General features: G+C 36.0%; 1 protein-coding gene across 3 annotated transcripts in view; it reads left to right on the forward strand.

Moving 5' to 3' along the window:
- Window positions 1–26,464, forward strand: part of COL11A1 (collagen type XI alpha 1 chain) — a 136,960-nt gene that overhangs the window by 71,738 nt on the left and 38,758 nt on the right. For all 3 annotated transcript variants that reach the window (XM_039378330.1, XM_039378328.1, XM_039378329.1), the window contains 15 exons: window positions 1,467–1,520; window positions 2,438–2,545; window positions 6,024–6,077; window positions 8,905–8,958; window positions 11,047–11,091; window positions 11,219–11,272; window positions 11,362–11,406; window positions 14,464–14,517; window positions 15,375–15,428; window positions 17,495–17,548; window positions 18,444–18,551; window positions 19,276–19,365; window positions 19,671–19,724; window positions 25,491–25,598; window positions 26,103–26,210. In XM_039378330.1, the coding sequence (XP_039234264.1) occupies window positions 1,467–1,520; window positions 2,438–2,545; window positions 6,024–6,077; window positions 8,905–8,958; window positions 11,047–11,091; window positions 11,219–11,272; window positions 11,362–11,406; window positions 14,464–14,517; window positions 15,375–15,428; window positions 17,495–17,548; window positions 18,444–18,551; window positions 19,276–19,365; window positions 19,671–19,724; window positions 25,491–25,598; window positions 26,103–26,210 (1,044 nt within the window). The remainder of the gene's footprint in view (window positions 1–1,466; window positions 1,521–2,437; window positions 2,546–6,023; window positions 6,078–8,904; window positions 8,959–11,046; window positions 11,092–11,218; window positions 11,273–11,361; window positions 11,407–14,463; window positions 14,518–15,374; window positions 15,429–17,494; window positions 17,549–18,443; window positions 18,552–19,275; window positions 19,366–19,670; window positions 19,725–25,490; window positions 25,599–26,102; window positions 26,211–26,464) is intronic.

Genomic DNA, 26,464 nt, shown 5'->3' on the forward strand with positions numbered 1-26,464 from the left:
TTGACAGAATCACATGAACACATTCTATTAAGAATCTATATTTACTTGTTTGGGTTTATTTTTTTTTTTAATTTTGATGTCTCCCCACCTATTTTTAACTGGTTACCACTGGCAGATCTATTTCTATCACCCTTTCTAGGGTTACTTGTTGCATGCAGTATGACAACTTCCAAACAAATTCAAAAGAGCTTTGGCCTTGCAGTCCATCTCAGTTGCTGATCAGGGAGAAAAAGCTTTTGCGGACCCAGGAATGCAAAACGCAAACTTGTTTTTTTAAAGTGAGGATGAAATACAAAACCTTCTTGGTTTTTTTTCAGTAGTGTGGAGTACATTATCACTCTTTCTTGGCTTTATTGACAGTCCAAATACTACTCAGATTCTAAGTCAGCAATATTCTTCAGCATACAAAAAAACTAATGGTATCATAATAAAACATTTTACTATGTGTTTATTCATCACAAAGACCTTTGCTGCCAGATTATAACTAAGCCTCAGATGAAAACTGAGTCAATAATCTTGGCTGTCTGGATATTGGAACACTAGTTTTATGATGAGTTAGTCTAAGAAAGCTGAACCAAAAGCTGATCCGTTTATGCTGAAGCAAGACATAAACAACTCCACTGAACACATCTGGAGATTTCTGTTTGCATCTGAACTGACTCATACAGGTGTAAATGAAACTTGTCTGAGTACTATCTGCTTGTATTTCAGCATGGAGACCTATTAAATTGCTTGAAGTAAATTCTCTGCCAGAATTTGTAGGCAGTAAATAAGTAATTCTCAGTAGGAATAACAATAATGTACATCTGATTTGCCACTGTATATGGATTCAGTCTTAATGTTAATTTTTTTCCTGCTTTCTTTCAACCACTTTAACCAATGAGAGTAGACAGAGTTGAGTATTGCTGGACATCAAACTGCTGATAGAGATGTCTACTTTTAAGTTATGGGCATTATTATGTCAGGGTTTTTTTGTTAATTTATTAAGATGTCACAACTAGTCAGCTTTTTGATTTCCTTTCATGATTCTATTTAGATGCTAGTTTAAAAGAAAAAGGGGACTTCTGCTGTCAAAAAGAATAACACTGAATAATTTGCCACCAATTTTTTCTTTAATTGAATGGATGACCATATTAAAAAGAGCGATAATCAAAAATAGCTTAGGAGTTAAGAAAGGACTTTGCAAGATAATTCATATTGAAACAGAAAAGTTACATTACTTCTATCTTTAACTAGATTTTTCAACAGCTGTTATTAAAAACTTTCAAACTAAAAAGTCATTTTGTATAGTGCACAGCTATATTTTCTATAAAATAGTAATAGTCATGGTAGATTTTCTTGTGTCTGAAGTTCTTGCTTTATGCACATTATTTTAATCTGCAGTGAACATATTTTCTTAATTCTTTTTGCAGAAAAAAAATCCTCTTATTACTAAAAGTCTTTAAATGAATTTCTGTCTTTTTTAGGGTGAAGATGGTTTTCCAGGATTTAAAGGCGACATGGGTCTTAAAGGTGACCGGGTAAGCATTTATTCATAGCCCATATGTTCTTAAAAGTTTAAGTGTTATTATTTTGAAAGGATCACTAAAATAAAAAATATATTTTAACAAAAAATAAAATAAAGGCTAGTAGCTTAAATTATTATTATTCCCTGTGCATGCACAAATTTGAGGCAGAGATATGGTTCTTGTGAATCAACAATGGCACAGTTATAAGGAGGAAGTGAATGTCAGTCTTGAATATCCTTTTCACTAATCTTCTTCCTAGGGAAACTCCTTATCCAGATTCCAAGATCTCCAGTATTTGCCTGAGGACAATTTATCTATCTAGGATAAAGATATTTCTCTTCCAACCCAACATCTTGCAAATCTCTGTCAAAATGTTTATTTAGCCCAATGGGTGATTACATCCTTTCATAAGAAGTATTGTGGAGGTTCTAAAAAAACTCCTTAGAGGCTCCTGGCCTGTATCTGTTGTCTGTATACATAAAGATGGTATCCACATAAGTACTTAAAAGACAGGATTCTTTCTATGGGCTGCCAGGGTGCCTTCACAAGAATTTGGGAAAGAAAAAATAAGAATACACAATTTCCAAATGCAACTGTCTTCAGGCAAGACAACTAGGCTCTTACACTTGTGAAGGTAATACTCAGCGTCTAATTTGTATGTATTTGCATTTATATGATGAACATAAGTAGTAGTATTTTCCTAATAGAAGCTTGAACAGGGCTTTGAGCAACCTGATCTAGCTGAAGATGTCCTTGTGCGTTGCAGGAAGAACAGATGACCTTGTAAAAGTTCCTTCCAACCCAAACTATTCTATGATTTCAATCTCTATTTAGATTAACTGGAAAGTTATTTTCAAGTAATGTTAGGTAATCTTTCTAATATATTCACAAAGGCAATTGTTCTATATTTATAAGGCAATGTATTTTAGGGAGAAATTGGTCAGCCAGGTCCACGAGGAGAAGATGGTCCAGAAGGTCCAAAAGGTCGAGCGGGTCCATCTGGGGATCCAGGTGCTGCTGGTCCAGCTGGGGAAAAGGTCAGTAGCCAGAAATCAACATAAACATGTCATTGCCTCATAACATAGGTGGAACCCATAATCTTCATCACTAAAAAAAGAAGTCTCCATATCTGCAGAATCTTTAGCTACCTAGTAGTAGTTTTTATGAGACACGACTAAGATAGACCACTGGAGTTCACATTTGAAGAAGTATTGGGAATCATTATTTTGTAAGTATACAAAATGGCATTATAGTACTTCACCAGTACGTAAGGCAACTGCATTCTTATCCCAAATTACATACAGTGCATGCCAGCTGTGGAAAACACAATGCAAAGAAAATAGCTGGGCACAAAAGAGAATAAAGATGCTGCTGGAGAGTGAATTAATATTGAGACATATTATGACAAATTGTGATTTGAAGATTGTTTTAAACAGAAAACATATCCTGAATAAAAAAGTCAAAAGTAGTGTTGGTGAAAGGGAAAGGGGCTGTTAAAATGGGGGACTGAAAAAAAGGATGGTGGCATGAAATACAAGACAGAACAAGCACAGAGATAAGTACAGATCTCTGTAGAATCCTGACCTCAACAAAAACCACTTGAGTTTGATACAGAGGATTGAAAGGAGGCTTAGGAATGGGGGTGCAGGTACTATATTTCACTGTGTGGCAGCACCAGAAGGGAAAGGTGATTTCAGCAGTGGTAATTTGAATAACTGGGAAAGAATGATAATATAAAATAAAATTAAACAAAAATTACGGTTCAGAAATGTATATACTACATTTCACTAGAGTGAATGCTGATGAAAGTATTTCAATTTTTTTATGAACTATGGAATTAATTCTACTTCTGTCTTGAAAAGTATAGGACAGAAGGTACATTTTACATTTTGTTCTCAGTTACACTGTCTTTGAAGTAGGAACAGTTAGTATTTTCCAGCAACATCACATCTCACATGATAATTAATTATTCTATCTTTATCTATATACACTCTTTGAAAGTAAACACTGAAATCTTAAAAAGTATATGGTGCTACTAAAAAGGTAACAAAGTTCACAGCTAAGAGTTTTGTCAGGAAGAAAAATATGTGTTCAACAAACTTGGAAACCAACTCTTTTCATCAAAAGCTGCTATGTTTTGCAACTATATCATTAGTAGAACTTCAGAAAGATGTTAGGGTTATAATTTAATCATGTCATTCATAAACTCTTAGAAAAGTGTATATGCAAAAACTCAGTTCACTCATTACAAAAAAGATTTATTTAACTATTGGGAATTATTTATTAAATTATGTTTTCTACAATTTTGAAAGATACCTCACCAGCTAGGTCATTGAATTGATTCCTTAGGTCATGAATCAAAGAACATAGAAAAAAGAAACTCAGAATTATTCTCTCACATGAATGCAAGCTGAGTTCACACCAGAAAGCCAGTGTACTTTGTTTTAACTAAGTCAACAAAACAATCCAGTATAATAAGTTATATTATCTTCACCCACAATATATTTCTATTCTCCAGAAAGAACTATATGTTTCATGACAGTGGTTATTTTCAGTATTGCTGACTGACAAAAATGTAAGAATATTTGGAATCCTGTAAAAATTGTTATTGTTGTCATGATGTATGCAGAATAATTAATTCTGGACATCTAGGAAATAGTCCATTTTTCTCAAATCTTTATAACCTAAGTTAAAAAAAACCAAAGTAAACCAGATCAAAACAAAACAAACCTTTTCTTTCTTAATATTTGGTAATTTCCAAATATTAATTTGAGTTATTTGTAATTCTTCATATTCAAATTACTCAGTATTAATATAGGTTCGTGTTTTCAAGCAGTTTTTCTTCACTGTGACATATTTGGGACTCTGACAGTCTCACAAGTCCAGAATCTGAAGCTCTAAATACCAGAAGACATTTGAAAAAAAAATATTAGCTGGCCTTGGAATTTTAGACCTACAGTTTTCCCTTTTCTGCAAATCTTTCTACCTTATCTTGCCCATTAGAATTCAGGCATGTTCTGTGGATATTCTATGGATACTTGGCCAGAACAGAGTGGGTCAGAGAGGAATTCTGTGGTGTCGGTCCTGTGATATTTATTTTAGTTCAAAAACTAAAATGATCTTTGAGAACTCTTGGACCTCCTCACAATATTAGGAAAATATATAAAACCAGTTATAAATGTTCTGTTCTTCTGTCATTCCTATGATGTATTTAATGCAAAGGTGCTAGTCTTGTAATGAAAGTAATGAAATTGCCAGAGTAGTCTCTTGGTCACTATGTTCAACTGATTCTGTGATAAGAAAACTCTATTTTCCAAGTAGGTCTAAGGCCGAATTTGCTTAATTAAGGAAATCCCAAGTAGGGTGCCAAAAAAATGGGGAACATATCAGGAAAGAGCTTATCATTAAAAAAAAACATCTGTATCCACAGTCAAAACCTAGGCAACTGGGCTTGCTTAATCATAAAATAAGGGATAAAACTTCCACTGATTTTGGCAAGAGTTTGATGCGCTGTCATGCTACAAAACATTTAAATCATTGCAATGCAAGCAACTTGTTTCAGTGGGGCACAAAAGTGGCAGCATTATAATTATTTTCATAAATGTAAAAATTGTTCTTCTACAATGTCTCACCAGACACATACAGTTGCAAGAATATGATAATATACAACATATTTTTCATGTGTTGCATTTTTTACCAACAGACATTTTTTGGCAAATCTCCATCCCTATACAGGACTCTCCTTCCTATTTTTCGTTACCTAAGGTTACTGCGAGTACCTTATGATACTCTGTAGTCATATCTTTTCTATTGAGATCTTCTCCAAAATGTGATAGTCTGGAAAAAAGACAAATTCTTCCCCAGAGTTCCCATCTTTCAAAGTCTGAAACTGCTTTCCCTTGCCTTTGAAAGCGGCAAACGATCACTCATCCTCTAGAGGTCTAAAGAGACCAACTCAATGGAGTAGGGTACTGTATTTCATTTCTGAGAATGGCTGATGTCAGTGTTGATCAGTCCTTTCTGAACATAACAAGTTTTTAATATTTGTTGACAAATCTATTGTCAGCAAATAGTCAGTGGGACATGATTTATCATAGTCTCAGTTTAGAACTATTCAAGAAAAGCATTGATTCTTCAAATGCCTATTCATGAAAAGTCAACCGTCACACAGTATAAACTAAAAATAATTTCTTCTCACTTAAGCCTATTAACAGCCTGATTTCTTAAAGAATATTAATTGTTTAATGACGTCAGCCCCACAACACTTCATGGGGGAGAAAAGAAAACACTGAGGCATTGGTTTCTCTGGATTCATTCACTGGAGTGGGATTTTTATTTAGGTTTGGGGAACTAAGCTCACTGGTGATTAATTTTAAAAATGAGAAATTGATTTAATTGAATATTATATTCCATGAAGTATCATCACTCCATGTTGAGAAAAAATTATTTTGTATAGAAGTTTGCTGAACCACTAAGGAGGATAAATTAAAATTTAACACTGCTTTCTTATTACAGGGTAAACTTGGTGTACCTGGATTGCCAGGATATCCTGGAAGACAAGGTCCAAAGGTGAGATGTAAATGAGCTGTATATTGTGTGCTTTGACATTAGTTATTTTATTTGTGTGTTTGCAGAAGCAGGGTGTGGACATCAAAGAAAGGGCCATTTTTCTCATTTTCTTTCTTGGCAGTCATATTTTGAAGTAAAATCTTTAATAATGTGGGAATCCCTAAGTTAGGCTCTTTATGGAGCAGTATATTTCCTCTTCTTAAGTACACTGCCTTCAACCCTTTGCCATGTTCTCGTGCTCTCATGACTTGTGTTTTTGTGTAAGCATCAGAAACTGGCATGCAGTAAACAACTTGAAAATTAAGGAATTGCTGATATGCTTGAAAGAGAATAAGCACTATACTGACCACTAAATGGATGCTGATAGTGATGGGAATTTTCGGTGTGGTACAAGGATTCCATTTGTGTCATTACTGCTTCTTCTATAGAATAAACCATTTTTCTTTGAAATATATAATTTACTATTTTCATCAGGTTTTCCTTTAGCTTCTTTTAAGACAAATGTGACAAAACCTATGCCTACCTCTGTCCTTCAGCCATCTTTTACATTTGGATTGCAATAGAAAACCATGCTGGGAGCTTCCGGTTTAAGTGAAGGATTTTATTTTTAAAACATTTTTATGAAATATATTTCTATCAAGGATGTTCTAACACAGCTTTAGGAAACAGGCAAGCTCTCCTTTCTGAGATTAGCAAGAAATAAAAAATGAAATAAAAGCATAGTTCTACAGACATTTCCTTGTGTAGAGGAGACCAGTAGGGAGACATTGCACCTCCAGACTGTGTCAAATAAGACAAATAAGAGTTCTCACATTGTTCCATTCTAATAACAAAAATTATAGAACATTTCAAATAAAAATTGATTGATTTATTTCCAACACAGACTTGGTCAAGAATTTCCTTGTATTAAATTTTTATTACATTAAAATTGAAAATAGCTCTCAAGCTGTGTTCACTGTTCACTCTTCTAATTTGTTGCTTAAATTTCCAAGAAAGAATAATGACAGCTACAAAACATAACACTGGAGACTTCTTTGGAAACTTATTCACAGTCCAGATCAAATTAACACAAGGGAGTAAGAAAAAAAGCAGCAGAAAAATACGTTAGCTGTGCAAAGCAAATAGGAAATCTTGTCCAAGTACTGCCAAGAAGGTTCACACCATTCTTTTTGCTGATACTTACTTGCTTTTCATGATTTTTCTTCTGAGAATTGTTCTTAAAGTACTGCCATTTGCTCATAATTTTCACTATGCCTTTTTTTTCTTCAATCCAGTCCCTCTTGATTAGCACAATTTCAAAAGTACTGTACGTATTTAGAATCATAGAATCATAGAATCATAGAATCGATTGGGTTGGAAAAGACCTCCGAGATCATCGAGTCCAACCCTTGGTCCAAATCCACTCCATTTACTAGATCATGGCACTCAGTGCCACGTCCAATCTGCGTTTAAAAATCTCCAGGGATGGTGAATCCACCACCTCTCTGGGCAGCCCATTCCAATGCCTGATTACTCTCTCTGTAAAGAATTTACAACCAAGTCATGCCTATTAGTGCCCCATCATTCGAGTCGTGTATTTACTGGCCTTTTAATTTTAAAGAACGTGCTTGGGCTTCACAGACTAGAATTTTCAGTTTCATTCATGTATAAAGTTATAACTGGTGAGGAATTAAAAGGCAAGAAAGAGAATGAAAAGGAAAGAAAAAGAAAATAAAGGAAGAAAAATTTTCCTTTTCTCCCACCAGTCAATATCAGTCAGGCTGTCATTAGAATCTGTGTTTGTGGAGGTGTACTGCCCCTAAGTCTTTTATGGATAATTGGAATGATTGTGTGAAACAAGTTTCATTAGAGGAAAGACATAAGTAAGAACAAGAGGAAAAAAATGAAAAAAAATAATTACATTTCAAAGAAGAGCACCAAGAAATGATATTTTAAGCTTTTGTTATATGCATTTTATTTGCCACTAAAATACTAACGAGCTGCACAGACAGAGGTGCATTATCACAGCAGGGAGTCTGGCTAGTAAGTTTTAGTGGCTGATGAAACCAAACACTCTTGATTTTCATCTCCAGTCAGTTAAAAGTGTATTTTATCATGTCTGTCACCTCTTTGACCCGAAGTCCCTTATGGCAAATTAGCACCTTGGCAGGTAAAAGATCTGCTGTCCCACTGAACCTGTCTGCCAGAAATAAATAAGAAAATAGTACAGATTAGGCTGGGCAGTTAGCAAAAGAGAAGGGGAATAAAAAGGGAGGAAGGAGGAATAAAGCTGGGAGCAGTTTCAAGTCAGATACTCTCACAGATTCTGCTTATGCATGAATTGTATGTATCAGTTAAACAAAACTGTCCAGTGGTCAATTTACAACGAATAAAGCGTCCAAAGTACTTAACTTACAGCTCAGTAAAGTGAACAGAGTGTGTGGCAAAACCCTACAATTTTTTTTAGTTATTTTTTTTAAAATAATTATTATACTGTGATGCAACAAGGCTTTGTTTGTTTGTCTGCCTTATGATAGTTATTTCTAGTGAGCTGTTACTAAATATTTCTTCTCTAAAAAAATCCTCTAGATTTAATAGGTCTTTTATTGTCTAATAAAATGAAAAATAATGTCCATTCTATATATTGATTTATTTTTTTTAATGCATTCTGGACTTGAAGCATTATGGTGAGTTTTTTTACAGCTTTCATGAGTGCCATCACACTTGCAAGTTTAACATGTACAATGTGCATGATTTTGCACTTGTGCTTTATGTGGAAATTAAATATTGACTATACTACTGTTTTGCTGTTGATATCCTCTGATATTTGCACTGCTTTCTTACATAGGGCTCGACTGGTTTCCCAGGATTTCCTGGTGCCAATGGAGAGAAAGGTGCAAGGGTATGATAATTCATTCTTGCATGACAATTAACTTTTGAAACTCTATGCCATGGGAAATCACCAAAACCCAAGGATACAAGCTACTGTCTAAAGAACTATAAAACAATGCTTTCCACATTTAAGATGGACCTCTATGTGTCTATACTGAGACGCTATTTTTATACTTTAAGGTATTAATCTAAATATACAAGAACTGGGACACTTTCTGCTGCATATGCTGCCATAATCATATGATTTGAAAAAGAGGAAAAAAGTCACCTTTGCTGAAGGGGATTTTTTGGACAGTATAGCTGAGTGAGTTGGCAAGAACTATTTTCCTGTATCTCATGAATTATCCTGCTACCATGCAATTTATCCTCAAGGAAATTCAACTTGTATTTCATAAGTATTCTGATTTGCCACAAGGTAGTTTTTTTATAGGCTTAGCTTCAAAAAAGCAAAATATACCAGACAAGACAAAGAATATATACTATTACATATATTAAAAAAATATAAAATTACATCTTTTCCTGCTTTGTTTGATGGAAACAGGTGAGGGAAAATCTGTTATGTATATTCTTCAAACTATAACAATTAAAAATAGATTAGAAAACAGGTCACTGTGCTGTTGTCTCTAAAGCTCAGTTGCACATAGCAGAACATGTTAGAAAGATGATGAAATTAAGAGATGAGTCAGAATTCGTAGGTGATAGCAACTTAAACTGAAGTAGCACATCATTATTCTTAGGAATCCATGTTAATTTGTATCACAAAATAAAGCAGAAATTCATTCTTTTAAGATGAACTGTATGAAATCCAATTGCACTTGCACTGCTTATGTATGGTTTAAATTTTTCTTGTATTATTTTAGCTAAGATAAAAATATGTTGTTATTTACAGGCACAAGCAATAAAACAATGTGCAGTTCATCCTTTTTAGGAAAAATGACACATGATTGCTAATACAGATACCAGGTTTAGAAAGCAAGCAAAACAATAGCACCAAACAGCAGACTTAAAATTATGAAAATCTAACTATGTTGATCTGTTATCTGTTATAAAGCTTTCAGTTCACATAATAACACCATCAAACTGCTTGTGTACTTAAGTATTAAGCTGATCATCAATAAGACCATAACTGCTCGTTTTGTAATGAGAATCAGATATTGTTAATCTTGCCTGAAGGGTTATCATTGTGTTTTATGCTACCACGCATACAGGTACTAGGAAAGACAGTCCTTGTCCCTGAGATCACAAGCTGTGTAGCATTTCAAAAACAACACGTAATTTTTATTTTGATAAGTGAAATAAAACCAACAGAAAAAAGAAACCTGTCAAGAAAGCAGGTGTGTGCTTTTAATTGGTTTTTGGTAAAGGCAAGTTTTATGCTAAAACATCTCTGCTGATTTTTTGTTGCTGTTTTGTTTACCTCAGAGATTAGAAAGTACCAGTCATCAAGTTCCTTTTTCTACCTGAAGAATACTCTCTTGCATTTTAAGATTCTTTGTGTTACAATGCACAGCAATATTAATGCAGAACCTAAAGAAAAAATTCTGTTGAATATGATCAGGAGATATATTAAAGCAAAAAATTAAGGGCTAGTATTCAGGTAAGTTCTGTATTGCTGTGCAAGTGCACGTAATTTTGGTAGCTATTACAGTCCTCATTTCTGTTCTAAATGAAGAGAGGCTTGCCTTTCTTTTCTCTATTAACCTGTGGAGTTGCGCATGGGAACCTGGGAACCTTGTCTTCAAGGCTGTTATTACACTGGAAATGATACCAAGTCCTTTAGGCTACTGCAGAGGGACTCTGCTTGTTGTGTGCCGTCTTCACTGCTGTTTTAATATAGTTTAAAATCTTCTAATGCCTCTGACAGAATCTGACTCTGAGGCAAATTTAGCACATTTAGCCACAAGTCCCAGTGAACTCAGAAAGATAATCAATTTTATCAAGGACCATGATTCTGTAAATTGAAATGCAAACTAGATAGTTAAAGATAAAATAACTTTTAAACTTATGGGAGTTGCACTCTGCCTCCACTTCAGTAAAAAAACTTTATCTTACAAATAGAGTGTCTGCTAAGATGATTTCTGTCAACTTTTCTCTCTAGGGATTACATGGCAAACCAGGCCCCAGAGGACAGCGAGGACCAACAGTATGTTCTTTTGATTTGCAATGTAGAGCCTTTCCTGTATAAATTACCTTCAGTATACTGTGAAGATTTAATTTTATTTGATTATAGTATCCAATACTTATCAAGCACATCTGTGTTAAATTGACAGGGTCCAAGAGGCTCAAGAGGTCCCAGAGGTCCCACTGGGAAACCAGGTCCAAAGGTAATGGTCAAGCACAGTGTACAGATTTGCTACAGGCTGATTTTTTTAAATAAACCTAAATCTTTGAACATATTGTCTTTCCTTTCCAGGGTACTTCAGGCAATGATGGTCCTCCTGGCCCACCAGGTGAAAGGGTATGTGAAAGCTGGTTTTGTTTTTCCCACTAGATAGGAGTGTGATTTGAGGGTGGGAGGGTTGTTTTATTTTCAGTTCTCCTTCTCAGATCTTTGCGCTTCTTTGACCAGAGTAAAATGAACTAATAAAACCTCAATTCTGATGATGCTTTTTACAAAGTTATGAATGGGGTGGCTGAAGTTTGCTGAAAGCTTCTTCCATCACTTTTGTACACGTAGGACACAGAGAATACATACACATTTTGTGTTATATCCATGCAGTTTATATATATCCATGTGAGTTACAGGCGTACTTACCAGATTATACTCTTCAGAATTGCCCACTTACTGCAGCTTGCTTCCTGTTCTTTGGATTTGCAAACACTCAAGCCACTTCCAGAAGATTCTTTGTTGAAGCAGCTATGTTTTTTTTTTTGTTCTGATCAGCTAATTCCCTTCAACCTATTTTCTTCGTGCTTCAGAAAACCTATTGTTCTCTCTAAAACAAAATTTTCTGCTTGCTGTTATCTTACCAATCAATACACAAATCTAGTATACAGTCAGCTCATTGCACAGCAGTATATAGAAAAACAATATTAATAAATCAGATTTGTAACAGCAGCACTTGAAAACCAACTCAGTTTAAGTGGATTAGTTTCCTGCCAAAGTATTTTTGCAAAACTTAAAAAACTTTTCTTTTGTAGTTATATTTCATTAAATGCTAATCTTTTTCATATAGGGAACCCGTAGATCTTTTCCCAGTATCCACTCCCAGGTGCCAGTGTTCTCTTCAGGAGGGAGCTCCTTATGCATTTTCCCCAGCTCCGTACTGTCACTTTCTTTTTTTACGTCAACTAGGATGGTGGATGGAAAGAACTAGGCTTAGTGCAAGAAAGGAAATGTAGGTTGCATTACACTGAGGAGGAAGATCAGAGACAGACTACCAGAAGGTGAATAGCAGATCCTTTTGAAAGAGGAGTTTGCTGACAGCTCCAACAGGTTATGAGGAAGAGAAGTTGTGGGAACACCGAAAACAATGAGCAGATCAATCCAAGATGAAGGATCCCTGGAGAAAAACTGATAGGAGTGAAGTGATGAAGAATCATAGAGCACCATGTCTCATATCACTTGTGTAATATAAGTGTGAGGTATCTTATTTGATTCCCAATAGGGGTGAATGTCAGCCAAAAAATAAAACTGTCATTTCTACTCCTCTGAGACTATTTCAGGTACCAGACATGTAAACATTAAATAATCTATCCTGCGTAGCTGCTGTTAAAATGAAATTTTAAGACAGAAAAGAAAATGTAATTTTGATAGCATGCTGTTAGTATTCTAATGCTTTTTCTCACATAATCCATCAGTCCATCAGTGGACTTTTGCAAGCCAAATCATGAATGAGAAATAAAATGCAAGTTTTTTTCTTTAAAAAACCTCAAGATGTGATAACAGTGGAAATTTATGAGAAAGAAGGTGTAATTAACTGTAAAATTTGAATTGTGCTCCTATAACCCAGTTTCTGAGAGTGACCGATTTCATTCATATATTTTGTAGAGTAGCTGAGTCAATTTTATTAGTTTTCCTCTGTAGAGCTCCTCCTTTTTTTTTTTTTTAATGTTAAACTTTATGTTATATCCAAAAGCAAATGAGAAAAGGAGTGTATTGGTGTGTTATGGAGGTTTCAGAAACAGCCTTACACCTGTTTTTGAAGAAAAAAAAAATTATGGATAGTGCAGTAAGATCACAAAGATTTCTCCCTTGGCCTAGCACTTCTTAGTTGACTCAGTTTTAGTATTTCAGTACAATGAAAGTCTGCCCTGGAATAAGATTCATTTAAGGGCAAATTCTCCCAGAGTGGGCACAAGGGATCCTCTCCCACAGCTGCATTTGCACACTGCTCCGCCTACTACAGGAGGCAGCTGTGCTCTGGAACTGATCCTGGGCTCTAAGGAATGAGGCTTATGGAACTTGGAAAACAGAGCTTTATCAGAGGAGCAGAAGGATAGTGTAATTTGGGAGATGTGGTCTCCTTCTTCCAGTCTTTTGCATCAAACCAACATTTCTAACATACTTTGACAGCTAATGTCATAGCAAAACCACACATCATATACCAGGTAGAATACAATGAAGACTTGCTTTATATGACTAGAGTACCTGTCTCTGCTGTGGAACCATATAAAAGTAAGTTTTTAAGATTGTTACACTTTGACTTACTACACTAAAACTAAACAGCAAAAATTATTTTCATAAGCTGGCATAGTCCCTTTCAGCATATCAACAATAAACTTTAAAAGCTGGCCTCTGGTTTTTTTAATGACAACTTCAGGAACAGCGATGTACTACGAAACTGGTACTTTGTGTAAATATCTGTGTATATAGATGTATTTGAACATATTTGTATGTACACGTGTATGTGTACACTTGTACGTACATGTGCACAATGCATTAACTCACCCAATCAGCTTTAAATTTGTAAAACATGAAAATTTTCTCTCGCAATATATATGTATATATACAAAACTATAACAATAAAATGTTCATACATTATGAGATTTTTCAACTATTTTTCATTATAGCAAAAATTCTGTATTTAATCCCAAGTAACTCTGGAAGGCTTATTCTATTTGGAAGTTTGTACTGTTGTACTGGCTTGAAATATTGTCAGGGTTTAATAATTGTCAAAGATGACTGTTTGACTGAAAGTTAAAGAGATGACCAGACCATTGACTAAATCCCATGGTTTATGCAACATAGAAAAACAGTGCTTGTTACTCACAGTTGGTTCCTATTTTGTTATGCACAGTTTTAGGAGTCAGATACAAACATGGTTTATACAAGTACTTTTCCTCTTTTCTTACTGCATTCCTACACAAGCAGTATTGCTTTCAGGAAATCTCCTCCAATGTCTGTGCATGAGAATTGTTGCTACCAATATTTATGGCAGTGTAACCGAGGCTTTATATTTAAATCCAGACATTATCTACATAGTTCATATTTTTTATAATTGAAACAAACTTTTCGATCCAGTGTCAAGGCAGCTTGAGTAAAACTTTACTTATTTGGTTGCCTTTTTTCCAGGGACCACAAGGACCTCAGGGACCAGTTGGATTCCCTGGACCAAAGGGACCTCCAGTAAGTATCTCTTTAATTAAGTATGTGCAGCAACAGGAATGTTAATTTCCATACAGTGTCCCTGAAGTGACTATTTAAAAATTTATATGAGGGATGGTTTATGTATAGATTACAAATATGCTTGTTGAGCTCTGAGGCTAAGGACTCACATATTCAAAATGATCATTGGTGCAGCTCATAAGAAGTTCAGCATAATATACCAAACTGCAAATCTTCTAGTGTGTTGATCCAATGTCCAGGTCACACACTGAGTTAAAGCAAAATACTACTTTGCTGGTGTATGTTTTCTTTTAACAATTGATTCTTTGAGGAAAAAAGGAAGAGGAAGGAGACATTCATTATTAGTAAAAATGCATAGAAGTAATAGCACATTTGAGCTGCTGCTTGAACTAGTTTTACTGCTCCTCTGGTGTGCTTCTGCTCATGTGGAGTAAGTACAAAAGCATCAAACCACCTGTGATTTTTTTTACCCATGCATTTGTTACTTCTATTTCCAATGCCAAACCTGCAATTTCATTTTGTACTCCTGTAATGCTTAGTTTTGTGTAAATTGAGTTATTAACCAAAGAAAAATGGAAGGGAAGTATAGGGTTTTTCCATTATTTCTGAATTTACAGAAATTCATTCTGACCATGTTTGTATTTGTCAACAGGCATTCTCCAAGAAGTTGTTAAAACACATCAGGGAGGACACAAGGAGAAAATATTATGAAAATCCTACTTGTTTTATATAGGAGCAGTTAAGCTTTACCAAATACTAGTCTAGGGGGAAAAAAAAAAAAAAAAGAGCAGAGATTCTTACAGCTAATTGCACACTTTTTTCCAGAGTGTTTTGATTTATGTATTTTACAATTTCAGGGGCCACCTGGAAAAGATGGCTTGCCTGGACACCCAGGACAGCGGGGTGAGACTGTAAGTAAATGTGTTAGTGTTGTAAACCCCTAGAGGTCATGATTATGTGATCAAAACTAAAGAAATAGAGACAACAGGGAAAAGGGAAAGAGGCTGGCACTAAGAGGCTGTATATCTGTACTTGTGGTTGGTAGGTAAGGCATGAGAAAGCTTTATTTTGTTTCTGTGATACAAGTGTGAGGTTATTCTTTGCTATGCCCAGTTAGTAGCATCACAATGAGATTAAATAGTCAATAGAAGTAAAAGAGATCAATACCCAGATCTCAATTTTAATTAAGATTTTTGAGACAGTACCTATACAGTTCTTTTCTCACTGAATGCCATGTATCATAAATAATAACGTAACAAAAAGTCTTATTATTGGTAAACAGCTAGAAAACTGAAAAGCCAAGACCTTTGGAAAGTAGGATCAAAGATGACTTAACCTATTAAAAAAACCCTTACATTTGGAAAGAATCACAATGAATAAATTCTGGCATCAAAAGTAAAAAAAATAGCGTAATAGTTTTAATGGAATTATTTTTAAAAACACTCTATTTTTGTAGCACCAAAACCTTACTCATATTCCACTAAAGTAAAATAAAATTCTTACTTGGAGAGAAAGCCACAAATGAATTTAGAGAGGAATTTTCTCAGCATGTATTTTAAGGTCCAGCATCACTGGAAATCTGTTAGTGACTGGTGAATCACTTCCACTGCTGGAAGGAGGAGCACACAGCTTGGAGTAGCACATCATTCTGAAAATCTGTTTTCTTCTGCTAGTGCTGTAGCATTGTGACATAGTAGTGCTTTGCAACGATAGTGGCTTTTTTTGTGTGTGAGAGAAACATTTGGTCTTTTGCAGCTTTTCATTAGCACTCTTTTCTGCCCTGTGTATTTGTATACTTGGACCAAAATGTTCAACATTCCTTCTCTTTTCTTACAATTGGCTTACAGACGAAGCTTTGACTGTGTAAAGGAAGGGACACTTGAATGGTTCCATCTGTAGCAGTTCTGATTTTCTGTCATTAGAACAAAGGGGTACTTTTGTCTTTTTTTTTAAATCTGGATCATTTCATAGGTCTCAGTTTTGTTCAGTTTTGGGCCAAACTGAACAATGATAATATCTGGCTAGCAGCCAGAAGAGAATAAGATTAAGGAGGGTAAAAAAGCTGAAACTGGAGAAGGGCCCAGTGTTTGTAAGAAACTTGGGCCAGATCACACCTTAGTTTTTACACAGGTGAGCAGATTAGGAGGCAGACATAGGCTCTTAGACAGGGAATACTATGTAGAACCCTAATGTGATACAGCAGTGAACTCTCCTAACACACTTCCAGTATTTGAAAGAAATAATGTAGCATTTTTCAAAGATGCATTAAACAGTGCTATTATAAAGTGAGGTTGTCATTCAGTTTATTGACTAATTTTGGCCTAAAGTCTGGAGCCACTGATTAGAAAATGAAAATTCTGTAAAATTTGCCAGTGTTCTAAAAACTGTCTCAAACCCATTTCTTCTCTATTCTCTGGTTCCCAGTTTTTGCCATCACATCAGTTTCTCATTAGCGTCATTCTTTTTGTGGTACTCGTGGTGCCTTTTTTACCATTTCTACATAACCTTTATCTTCCCTGGATCTTTATTTCTTTTCGTTTTCTTTCTGTCTAACCTCCACTTTATCTTTAATGCCCCTCCAAATTAATTCACCATCTGTGTCTTTCTTTAAAAAGCACTTTTATGTCTGGCTTTATGATTCATAATGTACATATATAAAAATTTATTTTCAACTGTTTTTTAGCTGCATCACTTATGCATTCAAACTCACCTAATCAAGTTCACCTAGAGAGATCTGGAAAACTGACAGCAATTTTTACAGCTATATCACCTCAGAGAGACTGGAACTGATAGATACAGGAGAGATTAATAATTTCATTTCTAAGTATACACAGCAAAATAGGATTTCTCATTTTTATTTCCTGAAGAGAAAGAATTTGTGATATGGAATTTCTCTGTCTCCTCCTCAGCACAGATATGAATTTTGCTCTTCTATATCTTGTCCAGGGTAACATAATTTTCTATAATTATTTCACAGGGTTTTCAAGGAAAAACTGGTCCTCCTGGTCCTGGTGGTGTCGTTGGCCCTCAGGTACACAATTTAATTTCATAGTTAACTCCTTAAGATCTAAGTTTAGTGGTTATATTATGGCTAAGGCAGTCTCTTTTGTTGTATTAGAAGGACCATATCGATGGTTATATTAAGGTTTTTAAAAAATATGCATAACAATATTAGAAAGGTATACATCAGTGATTCCACAAAATATGAAAATGTTGGGGTTACCTTTCCACTTTCTTTTTTTTGTGTGTGGTTTTTTTTCATGTGATTATTAAGTTAGCGATTTCCAGAAGTCAAGAAGGCAGATTTCTCTATCATGAAACATTTTAGAAAGACTTTTTTGCTAGAGGACAATTTTCAGTCACTTTTAGCTTGTGGAGAGATTATCAAAATTTCATTTGATCTAATCTTAGTAATTTGCAACTAAATCAAGCATTTGGATTGCATGAACTTTTTTAGGTAATTCCCTCGGTGAAACTTTTCTGCTAGTGAATCTGAAGAGAAATCTTTCAACTCTCCTCCCTTACAATTCATATTATTCAGAAAAACAACAGTACAGAAGTGTTTCAAGACAAGAATAGTACATGGATTTCTCTCCCGTGTCCTTTTTGTAACCTTCTCCCAAACACGCTGTGTTTTAAAGCTTCAGTGCTTAAGGAACAAGGTCAGGATTTCACCCTTTGGAAGCTGTACAGACGTGTCTGCAGGCAAAATGCAATGCAAGATTTATTTTATAGGACAAAGATATTTTGTAAGTCAGCCTTGCCTGGAGGGAAGGTGAGGAATGTATGCTAACCAATGGTAATACTGTTTTGTAACAGATACTCATAACAGCTAGATATTAATAATCTGCTCCTCTCCACTTCCTCCCACACCCCCAAGACATTAAAATACCTTCAGGTGACTAAAGTTTTACTCTTTTGCTTAGGGTCCTACTGGTGAGACCGGACCAATTGGTGAAAGAGGTCATCCAGGTCCTCCTGGTCCACCAGGTGAACAGGGCCTCCCAGGTGCTGCAGGCAAAGAAGGTGCTAAGGTATGATGTGGCTTTGGGGAACAAATTGGAAGGGGCAGATAAACTGCTGACAGTGTGACATTTCAAATCATCATGTAGGCATGCAGAATGAAATCCAAACATACAGCATAAAGTCATGATTGGCACGTTTCACCCAGAAGGATTTGAAAGACCGGATGTTTCCAGTTTTAGAGCCGTGTCTGCTTCCATTGAAATAATGAGAATTCTCTTGAGCCAATTATTAGTATTTTTGTAATAAAAACTAAAAAAATATTTTGTACATACTACACATTCAATATGGAAGTAGTTAGTAATGACATGTTCACACCAAGGTGGAAAATTGCACGTTGGCATTTAAAGTCAGATGTGTAGTAGTGAAATATTGCTTATCTAAAAATATTCCTTCTCTAGTTACTATGTAATTCTATTCAGTCTTTCATTATAAATGGGTATCTTAAATTTTTACTGAATGTGTCTTTAAAGTTATTTTTATGACTTTTTATGTATTTCACTATTTTTGTATTCTATAACTAGTACTATATTTTGTCAAAGTTTGTTATAAATTTAACCATAGACTATTGTACTGGTAATCTTCAAAGTGGGTGAATGGGTGGGAGCACAATCTTTTTTTTTTTTATTACTATAATTAGGATATGGTGTTTCATTTTCATCACTCATTTAACAACTAATATGAGCATTTTAAACGTGGAGGTTTTTTTTAATCAAAATGTAATGTGTTTCCCAGGGTGATCCAGGCCCTCAAGGCATTCCTGGGAAAGATGGACCAGCAGGTCTTCGTGGTTTCCCTGGAGAGAGAGGCCTTCCAGGTGCTCAGGTATAATATAAGCACTAGAGCAATTGACATGATATTTCTAAATATAAGAAACAAAAGATTAACTCTTACTTCATGGAATCTTCTGCTGTGCTTAAAAATGAATGCAATAGGAAAACAGACCTCAAACATTCAACTTTAAGTATCATTGACTATATAAGAAGAAAGGAATTTATGCGGGTTTTTGTCTTTGGATTTTTACATTTTTCCTGTTTTACATTTTTCCTATTACATGTGTTGCAAAAGTAAGTCTTGAACTTTCCAGTTTAGTAGACAAGCTTTTTTTTCTTTTTCTTTACATTTTTTAGGGTCCAGCTGGTCTGAAAGGAGGGGAAGGCCCACAGGGTCCACCTGGCCCAATGGTAAGTAACCATAATAATTTTTTGGAAATATAAACAACATTACCTAGTAACCTTTTTTCTTGTTTACATGCTGTGATGTTTTCATTAATGCAGTCTGTAAAACAGCAGACAGATCAAACTTCTACTAAGTATCCATACTAATAAACATCCAAAGAATGTGAAGGTTGAGAGTATCTAAAGCCTTCTGCTACCAGTAGATAGATTTACTTGCTGCTCAATACTTGCCACTTACACAAAGTAGTTTTGAGATGAGAGAAGTTTTCCGTACTGGAAAAATCTATGGATAGTGGATGATGGACCCATGCTGTTGCGGTGGGTTCACTTTGGCTGGATGTCAAACTGCTCTATCATTCCCCTCCTCAGATGGGCAGGAGAAGAAAAAATACACTGAAAGGCTTGTGAATCAAGATCAGGACAGGGAGATCACTCACTAGTTACCACCATGGGTAAAATAGATTTAAAATGGGGAAAATGAGTTTAATTTATTTTCAATTAAATCAGAGTAGGATAGATAATGCAAAATAAAAACTAAATCTTAGAACACCTTCTCCCTGCCCCTCTCTTCTTCCCAGGCTGAACTTAACTCCTCATTTTTGCTTTATGCTGCCCCAAGCAGTGCAGGGGGATGGGAAATGGGGGTTGTTGTCAGTTCATCACACACTGTCCTTTGCCACTCCTTCCTCCTCACAGGAAGGACTCCTCACACTCTTCCCCTTTTCTAGTGTGGGGTCCCTCCCATGGGAGACAGTTCTCCATGAACTTCTCCAGCATGAGACCTTCACATGGGCTGCAGTTCTTCATGAACTGCTCCATCACGTGTCCCTTCCACGGGGTGCAGTCCTTCAAGAACAGGCTGCTCCAGTGTGGGTCACCTGTGGGGTCACAAGTCCTCCCAGCAAACCTGCTCCAGCATGGACTCCTCTCTCCATGGCCCACAGGTCCTGCTAGGAGCCTGCTCCAGCCTGGGCTCTCCATGGGGTCACTGCCTCCTTCTGGCATCCACCTGCTCTGGTGTGAGTGTCCTCCATGGGCTGGGGGGGGCACAGCTGCCCCGCCATAGTCTGCACCACAGGGTGCAGGGGAATCTCTGCTCCGGTGACTGGAGCACCTACTTCCCCTCCTTCTATATGACCTCACAGTCTGCAGAGATGTTTCTTTCACATATCTTCACTCCTCTCTCCAGCTGCAGTTTCTATTCTACATTTTTTCCCTGCATTTTAAATACATTATTCCAGAGGCACTACCACTATCACTGAGGGACTCAGCCATGGCCTGCAGCTGGTCCATCTTGGAGCTGGCAGGCATTGCCTCTGTCGGACACGGGAAGTGTCTGGCATCTTATCACAGAAGTCACCCCTGCAGCACCCCGCTACCAAAACTGTGCCACACAAACCCAATACTACTGTATTCCCTTTGTACAACTGAGCAAAATTATTTCATACAGCAACTCCTTCTCAACATTTTAAGCTCAACAGTAGAATATGCTTAAATTTACCTATTCTCTGTAGTCATTTTTTATGCAAGGAAGTTCTACAAGGATGCACTGGTATTCAAAACACGGTACAGTTATTCCCAAATGTGAAGTGTGTCAATTTTGACTGTTGACAACTTATTTATTTCATTTAGTGCAATTGAAGTAAAGGAAAAAAAAATATCAATCAGCGTAGCTATTCTTGTTAGACAAAAAAAATAATGGAGGAGGTGAAATTCTGTGTATTTCAACAATGAAGCTCTCTTATGTTCCAGCAATTCATATTGAGATTAAAATGCACTAGACAAGGATAAAAAGAGTATTAGTAGTACAAGTAATACTTGGTACTTGAATTCTTAAAATTGGTTATTGAATTCTTAATGCCTTTTAGCATCTATTCTTTAAAACGAGAACTTGAATTTGTGAATTAGTTGTTAAAACTGTGAAGTACAAATATATTGCCAAAAGGCACTGAAACAAGGTAGCTGGGAATGGAATGAAACGGAATAGAAACTGGTAGGGAGAGTCAAAAGGGATATCACCTTACCCATCTGAAGAACCTGAAATGTTAAAAGAAAAGGTGAATCAAAATCAAGAAAGCACAGACCAGAATAATCTCTTCAATCTAAAGGTCATAGCTTGATTCTTTGTTAGAGGAGCCTCTAAGGCTGGACTGAACTCTCAAGCAGATAGTTAGTTCAGGTGCAATGAACCAGAACTCTTCTGAGCATGCACAAACCAGACAGCACAAACATACCTGACATTTAACACACCCCACTTTGCCAGACAGGATGTCCACACAGTAGCAGTGCCACTCCTGTCATAGTTCCTCATAAAGACACATACATAAGGTTGTGAGGCAAAAGCACATATCTTATTTAGTGATAGTTGTCTGTATTCTGAAATACATGTGTATGAATTTAAATTCAGATGATCCACGTTTTTCTAATTCCCATAGGGTGTGTATAAGTTAGTGTTTTAGTTGAAAACACTTTTTAAGGAGGATGTCTCAATTATCCCCATTTACTATCTTTTGGTTCACATCATGGAGCTCTCTCAGAGCTCATGAATAGTTTTACTTTCATGTGAAACTAAATTGATAGAGAAAATCTAGGAATTCCTATTAATGCTCCCCAGCTAATGGGAGTTCACTGCCAGACTAGAATTACTATGAACTATAGTGCAGAAACATACAGAATATGAGTGTCAGGAGCACAATACCAAGGGCTTCAGTGTAGAAATCCATTCCTGTTGGGGCCACACTTTCTGCTAAGGTAAACAGTCATAGAAAGAAACACTTGGGAGGCTAAGAAATTTTTGCATATGGTTTTTCCAATATTTAAGAAATAAATGTAGTGGTAGCAAGAGTGGAAAGAGAGTTTAAGGGGCAGTTTAATTTTTTTTAAAATGCTTTGAGTTCACTGTAGTACAAGCAGGCCACTTGAGGTGCAAACAAGCACCAAGTCTCCCTGAAAGTACTCCAGGAGTCCTCAGTGGGATTTTTATCCATTTCATCTTTAATTACTAACTTTTTATCTTGAAACAGTTTTTTAGTGAAAAAAAAGTTGTAGAGGTGCCCTTAATACTGGGTTTCTGTGCATCTTCAAGGACCAGAATTAAACCACAATAACTTGCTTCATTTTCACAGTAGGTCAGAGCAGACCATGAGCATCAAATAATCCTAAAATATTTTCCCATCTATTTTTAGCCAACAGCGGGTACACCCAGAAGTGTAATTATAGTGGAGTCTTCATTTGCCATTTATAATAGGAAGAGAATTTATGCCACTGGATGACTTTCCTCCGATTCTCTGCCAATACCAATTTCTTCCAACTAGCATATATAGTCAATTATAAGGTTTATTTGGCTAGCAGATACATCTGCAAGCATACCAAACAAATGACTGCTCCAAATACTGTGCGTGCCAATTACTGTGTTTAGAGGGATTTGGACAAAAGAAAGAGATGCATGAATGCACTTCAAAGCAAGGGGGCTTTTCTGTTGGTTTGGTAAGGGGTTCATGTTTGGTTTTTTGGGTTCTTTTTGTGGAGGGTTTGTGGCTGGTTTTGTGGTTGAGGTTTTTTTGTTGTCGTGGGGGTTTTGTTTGAGGTTTTTTAACAGCTCTCTTTTATCTGCTATCTTTGTCTTCTGTTTGTTTTCTTCCCTTCTCATACTACTGTGTGGGATGCTGAATGCTGATGAGAGAAAGCTCTTTGGAATGTCAAGCAGTCATTTTTCATTTGCTCATTTAGGAATAGGATGCTCAAATTAGACTCAGAATAAGCCAGCTGTAGGCTACCCAATTATTGGTACTGAGCTATCTAGAGCTATTTTCATCCCTCTGATAACATTTTGCAGTCATGCGGACCCTCACTTGTTGAGCATTTTGTTAACCATTAGTAAAAAGTATTGCCACTACTATGCAATGGATACAATAGCTATAGGTACATATTTTGTCACAGAAAGTGAGATAAAACCAAGATTGATAATGAGTTTATAGTCTGTATAAGAGTATTACATGACAAAACATGACACTTCCATTCTGTAGAGAAGTTTTTTTAAAAAACCCCATGAATTAATAGAAAGGTTCCAGGATGTGAATACCACTGCAAGGCCACAGGTTAACAAATAGTGTCATAATATAAGGAGGTTGTTTCATAGTGGGACAGAGTGACCAAAAAAAGATAACAAACATAGAAAGAGAGAGCAGACTTAAGAAGCTGCCTAAATGCTTTTCTGAGTTGTGACTATGATTTAATGTGTTCTGCTTTGATCAGAGGCCATTCTCACAGAGAAGGGAGAGGTTCCTTGAAAACAGAAGGTTTAGTCTGTGTTCATACCCTGGTGAAATGCAACGATAAATGTAAAAAGTTGGCTGAGTAAAAAGAGCTACTAGAAATTATGGCTACTGTTAGTGTCTGCTGTCTGACATAGGAAAGATCTTTGAGTTATTTGGGTTTTATTCATCTCTATTCTTCCATTCTACTGATGAGATGACCTAAAATTGTTTAGTTTATGAGAGCTGACAAGATCAGAGACCATGGTAGAATGGCTGCAGGGTGGTGACTTTTTCTTGTTGAATTCACTGAAGCCTTAGGAACTAAAATAACAGAAATAGGACTGAAACTTAGGCATTCACCCAGACTTAAAAAACCTCAACACCTGGAAGGATAAAGTCATCTATGATTCCCATACAAATACTTTATTTGAACACTCACACAAATTTAGATCTTACTGAGATAATTCACGAAAATATTTTGATAAATCTTTCAGTATTCTTTCTGACACAATTATCGGGAGGGAAAAGCACCTTATTATGGAATTAGTACTAGTTATACTAACGAGGTCAGTTCAGAAAAGTATGTCATGAGTAAAAGCAAAAAAAAGGACTCTCAGAGGTGAAAGCATCTTAAAATTCCAATGTCCAAGGGCCAGCAAATTTGACCTTGCTTAGACGTGAAAATAAAGGCTATTCAGAGCCTCAGGCTACACCACCTATTATGTATCTATTCCACGATGTATCCCAATTCTAGGATATCTGTGGAAAAGTAAATTATGAATCGTAACTTTAAAATATTACAAACTATTTTGAAGGTGTAAAGCTGAAAAGTTGGGGAGCACCTTTAACAGCACTCTATTGATGCAAAAATTGTAAATAATTTGAGACAGAAAAGAAAGGTTCAATTTTAGTGGTTTTCAACATATAGTGCCTGTCTTTTCACCTTTAATTTACAATATTAGATTTTTAACTTTTATGTGCTTATGTAAAGATACCTGTGCATAAAAGCCTCCTCTGTATGACACACTAGATTAGTCATTATACTTGAATAGATTTTTACACAGGTGACTTCAAATGCAGAAACATACTGATCATCACAGCAACGTACAGCACAAAACTTGACTAAAACTTTGGGTTGTGGTGAGGGTTAGTTCTGTATTTTGATAGGTGAATATTCTTTCATCAAAGAGCATGTTAATCCATTTTGAAAATAGAGAGAAATAAGTTCTTGAAAACAGCTGTTTTCAAGCACACTATTATTATGATGAACAAACACAGGAAATGATTTTACAAAAAAAATTAATAAATTAGTTTTGTACGAACTGTATTGAGTATGAACTTCAGGTTAGTTCTTTCAGTCTTTTCCTTTACTTGCACTCATGCTGCATGTGTACCTTTCTACCAGCTGCAATCTCACCGAGAAACAGGCATTTTCTCTGTTTGCCTCAGTCATGAAAACAACCAACAGTTATCTGGGTTATATCAGAATTCCCTTATACTTTGTTTTTCTTTCCAGGGTTCTCCAGGGGAACGTGGAGCAGCAGGCACTGCTGGCCCAATTGGTCTTCCAGGTCGTCCTGGACCTCAGGGTCCTCCAGGCCCCGCAGGGGAGAAGGGTGCTCCCGTAAGTAATCACAGTCCCAGAAAACTGTCATGGCACAGACTTTTCATTCCAGAAGGTTACTTTGTCCCACTCTAATATTTGCCTATTAAATATATAGTCTCAGAATACCCAACCTACTCCTTTTAGATTTACAATAAAGGAAACAGTAAAACATTCATTGTCCTACCCTCTAACACCAAGAAAAGTTAAACCTGTTATTGTCACAGCATGGTGTGAATATAATAAAAAATTTTGTTAAATTAGTCTTTCATTAAAACTTTGTACCCAGCCACTCTGCATTAGAGTACAAGTGTATTTGACATCAGCTTCCATTATTATTATTCTCTGATATATTCTCTTCCCTTGAGAGTTTCCTTTCTACTGTTTTGTTTGGTTGTTTTTCTTTTTTTCGAGAGGTGGGGGCTCTGTTTTTTTAAATTTTGTATTGGTAATGTGACTCCTTGTACTGAAATTTTCATTAGTCTCCTGTGATTATGTGGATTGCTTCCTTTTCTTCGCAACCAGGGTGAAAAAGGTCCTCAAGGTCCAGCTGGACGTGATGGAATACAGGGTCCTGTAGGACTTCCTGGTCCTGCTGGTCCTAGTGGTTCTCCTGGAGAAGATGGTGACAAGGTGAATCATTATAATTGGTATTAGTGCATCAGTGAGAAGATCTGTCAGTACATTTCTCTGTTTGTAGCTTTTCTCACAATAAATATGGCAGCAAACGAACAACACTTACCCCTGCCTCCCCCAAACTTCCTCTGTTTACTGTAAAAAAACTTAAAAAAACTCTTCTATAATCAAATGACTGAGGGACAGATGCCATGGGACATTGGGATTTGTGTTCAAGAACTAGTAGAATAACATTTATCCTGGCAAAGAAG

The sequence above is a fragment of the Pipra filicauda genome, unplaced genomic scaffold (assembly GCF_003945595.2).
Source record: "Pipra filicauda isolate LSUMZ 115617 unplaced genomic scaffold, ASM394559v2 scaffold135_size2527700_pilon, whole genome shotgun sequence".
Lineage (NCBI taxonomy): Eukaryota > Metazoa > Chordata > Aves > Passeriformes > Pipridae > Pipra > Pipra filicauda.